This window comes from Camellia sinensis, chromosome 5, assembly GCF_055761805.1.
Source record: "Camellia sinensis isolate YWXY chromosome 5, ASM5576180v1, whole genome shotgun sequence".
In the NCBI taxonomy this organism is placed as follows: domain Eukaryota; kingdom Viridiplantae; phylum Streptophyta; class Magnoliopsida; order Ericales; family Theaceae; genus Camellia; species Camellia sinensis.
The window spans coordinates 44,337,517-44,348,380 of record NC_138965.1 but is presented as its reverse complement, the minus strand read 5'-3'; the positions used below and the strand labels follow the sequence as shown (position 1 = coordinate 44,348,380).

The 10,864-nt window shown below is 33.8% G+C and overlaps 1 protein-coding gene across 1 annotated transcript; it reads right to left on the bottom strand.

The window, feature by feature from the left end:
- Positions 1–7,092: 7,092 nt before the first annotated feature.
- Positions 7,093–7,953, bottom strand: LOC114259038 (uncharacterized). Its single transcript, XM_028199026.2, has one exon. It carries the CDS (start codon positions 7,951–7,953, stop codon positions 7,093–7,095), a length of 861 nt encoding a protein of 286 aa, XP_028054827.2.
- Between the last annotated feature and the right edge of the window lie 2,911 nt (positions 7,954–10,864).

Genomic DNA, 10,864 nt, shown 5'->3' with positions numbered 1-10,864 from the left:
AATTGTTGTAATAACTTCTATGTATGTTGATAAACATCATGTTTTATTTATCATACCTATGCCTTGCATCCACTTTTCATGCATCCGGATTCAGCTCTCTGCATTTACGGGATTTATCAGTTAAAACATGATTTTGTGCGCTACCTCATGATTTGAGATAATTCACATGTCACATATTAGTAGTCGAATCCTTAGTTGCATTTTATGTATGTATTGCATTAGCTATTTGTATAAAAAAATCATGCATATGTTTATGAATTTTTTAACACTTAAAATACAAATGTCATTTTGTGATTACTCTAAAATCTAATTTACATAAATTAAGTTAATTTTTAAACCCTCTTAATCAATGTCAATAATATATTAATTTATATTATTTTTTAAAATTTTGTGATTTCAAAATATACAATGTTATAATTACTATTTTTAATTTCAATGGTTATATTATGAAATATATATATATATATATATATACTTTTATCTATATATTATATTAAAAAATTATTGGGTTTAAAACTTCTAATCCAATTTTTTTTATTATATTTTTTAAATAATAAAATACAAAAATACATGTGTCATAAATTCATTAGTTATTTCACTTTAGTTATAATTATTGATATTTTTCATTATTATGTTAATATATTTCTGTTTTCATAATTATCATTTTTCAAGTTGTTAAATGTATGGTTCTTTTATGATCCTAATAGTGGTATACACGTGCATTACTCGTGGTATTTGTAATTATATTTTTTACATTGAAAACTTTATAAGAATATAAAAGAAATAGATATTAGAAAAATAGTATTTCATAGTGAATTTATAAACTCTGTGGATTTATCAACCAAACACAAAAATAATACTTTACAGTGGATGAAAAAGTGAGACATTTGGTATTAGAAAGCTGTAGAACCATTGATATAAAATAAACTGATGATGTACAAATTTGTTTTGACCGATGAATAACTAAGCAGAAATGGTAAGAAAGAAGAAACTTAAACCCAGAATTTATCGAGAATCCTGATAAATGATTTAGATTCAATTCTTAAATGATGAGTCCTACTTCTAAAATAAATCTCAACCACACATGTATTTTTTAAACAAATTTTATAGTAAAAATTTTGAGTTTGTAAAAGTCCTTGTAACAAAGACAAATGTGTGCCCTCGTAACAAAGACAAATGTGTGCTAAGTGGTTGGATTCTCTCTTGTAAAGCACAACATAAGTAAAAGTTGTATATGTGAAAAATAATGAAAAACTTACACCTTAGATAGAAGATAAAGTGTCTCTAAATGAATAGATGTGTCTATTCAATTCAATTTTTTGATGATTAGTAGGAGTATGACCATTCGATCTATATAAAAAATTCTAATTTTTAACTTTTAAAATTAGGGTTGAGTTTAAATTTGAGAAAACTTGACGGCTTCGTGGGGCTCACCAACCAAAAGTTTTATTTTGATAATTCGCACCGTTTATTTTGTAGAACCCTTACTATGTATCATTCATAGAAAAAAAAATTATATTGATCTGATAAGTATAACATTTTTATTTTATCACATGTCTCTAAAAAAATAGACGACAAATATATTTTTAAAAATAAACTATTTTTTCAAACAATTACAATAAATTTACATGTAGAGTCGTACAAAATGAACAATTCGTATCATTAAAACAACACTTGTGATGAGTCTCACAAACCTGTCAAATTCTATCAAGTATATATTTGAATTCAGATTTGAATTGTGATGTCCTGCGTCTTAGACTTGACCCGTATTGCGTAGTCAGATAGTTTGTTTTACTTTCGGCATTTTGATTATCGTATTAGGTCATTGAGATTTCAATTATGTTTTTACTTAACCTCTCTTAACGTTTCTGAGTTAAAATTTTGAGTTTTGGACATTGGAACTTGTATCAAGGTGTGAAATCAAAATTTTGGCTTTTGCTGGAAAAATCGCTTGTGCGGATTTGACAACTACTCGAGCGGAATCACTTAGGATCTTTGGGGAATTGTGGACAGAAAAACCATTCGTGCGAATTTGAAAACCGCTCATGCAAATTTTGGTAGGAATTCTAGGTTTTTCTCTAGCTCAAACCACTTGTAAGAGCATCTCCAATGGAGTTGCTATTCAACCTACCAAAGCTAAAATTTGACAGGAATGGCAAAAAAAGGTCTCCAATGGCCTGCTATTTTACTTGCCAAACATAGCAGATGCCATATCTGTTCTCAAATTTGGCAAGTTGAATAGCAGCTCCCAAGCTTGCCAAATCAGCAAATATCAATAGAAATTTGGCACCAAATTCAGTTCAAAAAAACAGAATTGAAACAGTAAGGAACCCAAAAAATTCAAAATCAAACCCAATTTTCAGAATCAAACCCAATTTTCTATTTTGTTGCCAAATCAACAAATTTCAGAATGAATTTGACTACCAAAATTTGGTTTCTTTTAAAAAAAAAATTATTCATTTATCACCAATTCAGTCAATCCAAATCAGATGGTATACATTCACAATAAACCAAACCAAATCAGATGGACAAAAATAAAATTAATGGATGAACATACCAATTTAACAAAAATAGATGGTTGAACAAAAATTAAACAAAAAATCAAAATAAATAATTAAGAAAATTATGGCAAACATACCAAGTTCTTTGAAGATCCCTCCAAAGATGCTTGAGTTCTTTGAAGATCCGGTTTGAATCCATCGCCAGATTTGAGTTTCAAAAATCGCGGTCACCTCAAATCCACATCAACAACTAGAAAATTAAAGAAAAAAAATCAAAGCATATATATTTATATATATGAGTATGTATATAGATGGAGATCGTACCAGAGACACAGAGAGAGAGAGAGACGAAATGGGGGACGATTGTATGGAGGTGAAGACTTGGGACCAAGGACAGAGCGAAAGCGAGAGAGAGAGAGAGAGAGAGATCAGTGAAGACTTGAGCTCAAGGACAGAGACACTCAGACACAGACAGAGAGAGACGTTTGGATGATGGACAACAGTGAGAGAGTGAGACGGAGAATGAAAACAGCTTCATAGGTAGAGAGAGAGAGAGAGAGACGTTTCGATCATGGAAGAGGAGAAGGGACTGGTTTGAGAAGAGGGAAGACAGAGAGAGTGAGAGGAAGAGTGAAAACAGACAGAGGGGGAAGACGGAGTGAGAGAGAGGGAGACAGAGTGAGAGATTGAGAGGGAAAACAGAGAGAGAGAGGTTTCGATCATGGAGGAGGAGAAAGGAGAGTGGTTTTAGGAGAGGGAAGACAGAGTGAGAGAGAGACAAAGACAGTGCATATCGGTCGAAGGGAGGAGGGTGGATTATTCTAGACGATGCATATCAACCATTGATGGTTTATACGTGGACGGTGGAGATGGTCTCATTGTGTATAAAAGAGCCGTTGTGCTCTATTTGGTTTAAAATTAAAAAAAATAAAAATAAATAAAATTAATTTTTTTTACAACAGCTATCTTCAAACGACTATTTCCTCCAAACGGTAATATTTTGAATTTCTATAAATTGAAACCCTTCATATCAATTTTATTTCACACAAACATTTGGATTTATTTTTTCTTTTCTCCTCTCTTCTCTGAATTTGATTTCATAGCAAACCTCTAAATTATTTTCTTTTTAGTTTTTTCATCCAATCACTATGGAAGGTTCATCAAAAACAAAGAGAGGAAAATCATTTACCATTGAAGAAGATATGGCAATTTGTAAATCTTGGTGTCACATTTCGGAAGACCCAATTGTTGGCAATTCGTAATCATATGTTCACTTTTGGGGGAGAATTTACAAAAATTATTGCTTACTTCAGAATGATTAGTCCAGAACACAAGTGTCTATTCAATCTTGATGGGGTATAATCATGAAATGTTGTAACAAGTTTCGGGGGTGTTTAGCGCAAGTCGAAAATCTTCACCCAAGTGGGATTTCTCAAGTTGATATAGTAAGTTTTCATCTTCAATTATTATGTTTAGTTTCTTATTCTGGTATCGTATAAAAATTAACTAATTAAATAATGTTTCAATTTTTTTGATACAGATGCTTCAAGCAAAATTGTTATACCATCAAGATGAAAACAAACTATAGCGACCCCGGTCTTTTCCCATTTGATTATTGTATCCGGACTTAGGTTCCGTAGCTCCTGCCATTGTATTATGATCGTTACCGTCCTTTAATTTCCTATTTCTGAGTTGGGAGTTGCAATGGGCAGGTTTATAGCAGGTTGGTTGAGCTTGGGAGCAAAGGGTTGCTGCCCAGAATTTTGACCCTTCGCTCGAGCGAGAAGTTTTTCGCTCGAGCGAACTCTTTGTTTTGGTCCGTCGCTCGAGCCAAGGTTTCTTCGATCGAGCGAGGATTGCATTTTGTAGTAAGACCTGAGAGCAGAGGTTTTTGGCTCGAGCGAGCTTTTCTTCGCTCGAGCGAGTTAGTTCGTTCTTCGCTCGAGCGGGAGTTCCTTCGCTCGAGCGTGTGTCTGGTTTCAGACCTGAGGGTTTGAGTTATTCGCTCGAGCGAGATTTCTTTCGCTCGAGCGAGCTTTTGGGTTGTTGGCTCGAGCAAGGCCTCCTTGGCTCGAGCGTAGATTTTTGTGTCTGGTCGCTCGAGCAACCAAGTCTTCGCTCGAGCGAGCCTGTCCAGTTTATATACGCAGCAGCGGGTTTTGATCAGTCTTTTTCATCTTCTTTTGATTCCAAACCCTAGGTCCGACTTCTCTCTCTCCCTACTCACCTTCTTTCTTAGGTTTGATCTATTTAGAGGGTGTTTCTACCCTAGTTGCTATATTAAAAATATAGAGGGAGTCGAGGGCTTTCATTTAATCTGAACATTTGGCGATTTGGAGCACATTGGTATTTGGGCACTCATCTCTGTCTTCACCATTTGGGTTGTTTTCTTCGAGGTAGGGATTTCCTACTCCATTTATAGGTTTTGTTCTAAGTTTTGGTATTTTGATATGTTGGGGATACTTTGGTAAATTTTGGGAAAAACCCTAGTTGTATTATTAAATTAATTTGTATAATTAATTCATGGAATTGGGAAAAGATGGTTAAATTCATGGAATTGGGGAATTCATTGATTAAATGGCGTAGTTGGATAATTTGAATCATTTGTCTATTGAATTGTTGATATATTTATTTCCAGTCTAGAAATAACTGTATTGGGCTATCGGTGGAGGATAGTCGTGATTGTTGTAGACATTGCATGTGGATTAGGAATAACTGAAACTAATCACATTGGTTAAGTCATTAATTTTGACTATTGCATTGATACAGAAAATACGTGTATTGATTGAGCATTGCATTTGCATACATTGTTTTGTGTGGGAGGAGATAGGGGATGTACTCCACGGTTTAGGGGAAGATAGGGGATGGACCTCTAAACCGGATTTTGTTTTGGGAGGAGATAGGGGATGGACTCCATCAGCATCACTTTTATGTGTGCTTATTTATATAGAAGTGTTTTATTGATACAACACTAAAATGTGTATCAATCTGGAAGTATGAAGTGTTTTGATTTGAGCTTGAGTCTCATTTGTTTTGTTGATATTGGAAGGATGTGAATATGATATATGTAATTCACTGTTGTAAGTTTGGCCATGTTCTGAGCCATGTTGATAAAATTGGAAAGTAAAACGTGTCTTAGACAATAGTGTCATGAGACTGTAAAATGAAGTAATTGATTATCTTGGTTAACCATCTGTTGAATGCTATTGCTTTATTCATTGCTTATATGTGGTTTAGTATATTTCTACTGGGCTGTGGCTCACCCTTTATGGGAACATCATTTTCAGGTCCAGGTGATAAGCTACCTCCAAGGACTTAGCTTGGAAGGACTTGGATTTTGAAGACTATTTTTTTTAGTTATTTGTTTTTCATTGTTAGTACATGTAAACACTCAAGCCTAGGGCTTTATTTATATTTGAGTTAGAACTCATACTTTGTGTCCAAGTGTTGGCTTGGAAAGATGTAAGCCGGTAGGGCATTTACTTTGATGTTACATGTAATGCTTTTGTTTAGTAAGACTCTGATGGATATTATAATGAACTATTAAAGTGTTTTCTTTTAATAATGCATGTCAATGATATATATAATGGGTATATTTTTGAGGGCGTTACACAAACATTTTGCTTTTGAACATTGTTGGCCAATTTTGCAAGACAATATCAGGTGGCAAGATGTAGCTCATACGAATACGGTAAAGTCAAGGATGCATATAGCGTTTACCCCCGATTCCCCTATGGATAATTGCATTTCTCTTGAAGACGACAACAGTCCAAGTGTTGGTAACAATTCAACTGTTGGTGAGGGCAGTGTCTCGGCAAGGGGTAAAAGGCCTATGAGTAGGAAAGCTACAAAAGAATTATTTCGGAGAAATTAAGTCATTGACACTAAAGTCTAAAAAATGAGCATACAATTGGAGACATTTAACCAACACCTTGCTAAGACAGAAAAGAAAAAAGAGGAAAGAGAAGAAAAAAGGATTCAAGCACTGCAGGAGATGAAAGAACTTGAGATGAAAAAACATGACTTTGAGATGAAAAAGGAAGAACACAAAATTATGACTACGGACATTTTTTTATTTGGACCCTCAGATGAAATCGTATTACACAATGCGAAAAAATGAGATATTCGCCAAGTGGTCCTCAAATGTGAGCAGCCCAAATTTTTATTTTCCCTTACCTCCTGATGAATGATTACAGGATAATGTATTTTTAAATTTTGCAATATCATTTAATTTTTGATGTAATTGTTAGTTTTTATTTGCAATGTCATTTTTTATTTTGTAATAAAATTTCATGTTGTTTTTTTTAAAATATTTTTGAGTATTTTAATGTAATATTATTTTCTACTTCACAATGTAATGAAATATTTCAATAAAGTATAATGCAAAAAAATAAATATATTTTTTCAAATGAAGGCAATAAAAAGATAAAATAAAAAGACATTAAATGAAGATAATTTTATTATAATAAAAAGACATTAAATGACATTAACTGTCATTAAAAGATAAAATACAAACTTAATCTAACTCTCCAGCTTGGGACCACAAGTGTTCAATTAGATCATTACGAATTGCATTATGGGCTTCAGTAGATCAAATCCTCTGCCGATTCAACATAAATTGAGCATACTCCTCATTCGGATCGCGTGACACTTGACAACAGGTATTACTAGTATCAGTCTCAAGTTGTGCTACACTACATTCATTTTCTAGAATATCACGCTCATCTTCCATGATCATATTGTGCAAAATAATGCACATCTTCATGATATAGTACAGATCCTCATCACTCCAACCTCCAGCTGGAACTCTAACAATATTAAATTGTGTTTCGAGCACTTCAAATGCCCTTTCGACATCCTTCCGACATGCCTCCTGCATCCTCACAAATAGTTGTCTCTTTGTGCCTTGAGGTTGAGATATTGTTTTCACAATCGTTGCCCAACGAGGATAGATACCATCAACAAGATAATACCCCATGGTGTACGCGTGATTATTCATGGTGTAGTTAGTAGCAGGGGCACATCCTCTAATTAATTCAGCAAATAAATGCGACCTGTCAAGAACAGTAATATCATTTAGAGAGCCACGCATGCCAAAGAAAGCATGCCAAATCCACAAGTCATAGAAGGCAACTGCCTCGAGTACAACTGTTGGTTTGTGATAGTGTCCAGTGTAAGCACCGGCTTGGGCAGTTGGACATTTATTCCAATGCCAGTGTATACAATCCAAACTCTCTAACATTCCAGGAAATCTGCGCTGCTCTCCCTCTTGTAATAATTTGGCGACATCTGCTTCATTTGGGGATCTTAAGTAAACGACTTCATAGGTAGCAATAATTGATCTGGTAAAAAAATTAAAGGCGACAATTGTAATACTATCGCCGATTCTAATGTACTCGTCTACAGCATCAGCAGGCACGCCGTACTGCAGGATCCAAAGTGCTGCAGTCATCTTCTAAATACCGGATAATCTAGGAGCACCAGTGGCATCACAGGTTTGGATGAAGTACTCATTCACTTGTTGAATATCATGTAAGATACTAACAAACAATGACCGTCTCATTTGAAACATTTTCAGAAGTATTCTTCTGGATAGACAGGATTATTTACAAAATAATCTCTATAAATTTGTTCGTCGCCTTTGACCCTCTTATGATTAATGTATCAACGACCACTTGTGGAACCAACACGTCTGGTTTGTTGGTTTAGGCTTAACGTCTGTATTCTTTGTTGTTGCGCTGTGAACAGTTGCATCATGATGATAGCCCCGTTTGGTAGAGCTGTGGAAAAGTGATTATAGCTTATACCTTAACAACTTATAGCTTAGAACTGTGAACATAAGCTGATTTTTGACTTATAAATTAAGCTTATCTTCCCCCACTCAAAGAATAAGTTGATTTTTGACTTACAAAAGGCTATAAGCTGTGTTGTTAAGTTAAACCAAACACATCAAAATAGCTTAAATTAAGTTAAAAGTTGAAATAAGCTGGAAATAAGCCCTACCAAACAGGGCCAATATCATCATCAGATGATGAAGATTCATTAAAATCTCCATTCAATATGGCTTTAGTCAAATTGTTCATTTTAGGTAGATGGGTGAGTAGGTGAATATGAAAATTGTAGAAAATCTTTTGAGTGGGTACAGAGAATTTAGAAGATATGAAAATGATGGGTAGGTGAATATGAAAATTGTAGAAAATCTTGTGTTATATTTATAGAGAAAATTGTGGGTGGGTGAATGATGGATGGTTGTTGGGTGGATGGATGAATAATGGGTGGTTGTTGGGTGGGTAGATGAATAATGGATGGTTGTTGGGTGAATGGTTGTTAGTGAATGAATGCTGGGTTAATAATAGATGGTTGTTGGTGGTAGGTTGTTGGTGAATGAATGATGGGTGAATGATGGATGATTGTTGGTGGGTAATTGGTGATTGTTTATTTTTTATGTGTAATTAAAAAATTTATTAAATATGTAGTGATATGTTTTATGGTGGAGTGAATTATATTTAATTTTTTTTCCAATTATTTATTTATTTTTTTTTTATATTTGTCTAGTTGGAAATAATATAAATATATAATTTTTTTTACAAACAGGTAAAAAAATGTCACAAAAGACAAAAAATAAACAAAAATAAAATCACAAAAAAAACCTATATTCAAACAACACCTACAAACTTAGAGAAAAAGTTGTTTGAGATTTGTTAAAATAGCAAATGACCATTGGAGCACCATTGCTATAATTTGGCAAAATAGCACTATTCATTGCCAAATTATAGTAATAGTAATAGCAATAGCATTATAGCAACAATGGTTGGAGATGCTCTAAGGGGTAAAATCCGCTCGTGCGAAATTTGAACCACTCGTGCGGATTCCGGCGCATCTGTCTCGAATTTTAAGCTATTTTCCTCAAATCTGATGCCAAAAACATGTTTTACTCACTTTTTCATATCTCTCTCTCTCTCTCTCTCTCTATATATATATATATATATTAATCTTTTCTCCTCAATCTCTTTACAAACCTACCCAAACTCAAACTTCTATCTAAAATTTAACAAAAACTATCAAGATTTTGATAGGGCTCTTTACACCAAATCGAAAAGAGGGACAAGCGGCTATGTTCTCACCGATCGAATCAAGATTTCACAAACATTGGATTTTAGGGTTTTCATCTCCTTCCTCTACCAAGCCTGAGGTAGGGACATTTTTAGAGTTATATATATATATATATATATATATATATTTGTGCAAGTCTATGCTTGTTTGAAATCTTTCTCTCATGTTTGAACTATGGTTTTTGGGTTCATGAAATCTTGATGATTTTAAAAGTGGATTTTCTCTATATTTCTCCAAACTTTTGAGAGTATGAGCTATGTTCTAAAGTGTGAGTGTTATTTTGGAAAAATCCTTTCAAAAATGAGACAAAAACCTAGTTTTGGTGGAAACCCTAGAAATTTGGGGATTTTAGGAAAAATGTTGAGATATTATGAAATTCATGCTTGATAAATTATTGTAGTAAATAAATGATGGAGGAATTTCTATAGTTGTATCTAAAGAGGGATTTCATGGAGAAATGAGAAATGTTTGATTTTGAAGCTTGATGAATAACTTATTGTTGGTTTGTCTTGGAAAGACCAAGTTTAAAAATGATGATTAACATGTGGAGAATGCATGTAATATGATATTGTTATTTATCTCTCGAAAGTTATATTGTGAAATTGCATTGATGAGAGATATGGATATTTGATCACAATGGAAGATTGTGAGGTGGAATTGAAAATGGAACTATTATTATTGAAAATTATTGCCTTGAGAAAGGAATTGTTTTGTGAAACAAGATCATCTTGAATTGTTTTGGGATAAATACGTTGGTAAGTCCGAATAGGACGTGTAGTTTGGTATTGGTTAGGTTGGCCTAAGTGTCCATGATAAAAGACTGAAAACATGCGCGAATGAGGTACCACGTGCCTTCCGGTCAACAACTAGTACGATGGTGAAGTGCTTGATATGCCTACTTGCAGACACCAACCTAGGGATTACTTGACTCGTATTTACCACCCTTTGAACTATATTGAAATTATTGAATTGTTGTGTTTTCAAATTTGCATTGTGCATAAGATTTTCAAAAGATAGAGAAATATATTTTGAGTATGACATGGCATATGCATTCATCTCAAGAGACTGTATAAAACATATATACTTTGCTAAGATTTTCCTATTGGGCTTTGTGCTCACCGTACTGGATTTTGTGTAAGACAAGATGTGGTGATCGCGCCGAGTTAAAGGCATAGAGTGTATTTTGAGGGCACGAGGCTCTTTTTCTTTTGTTGTTATTTTTGACAAGCCGGGGGCTTTAAATGTATGGG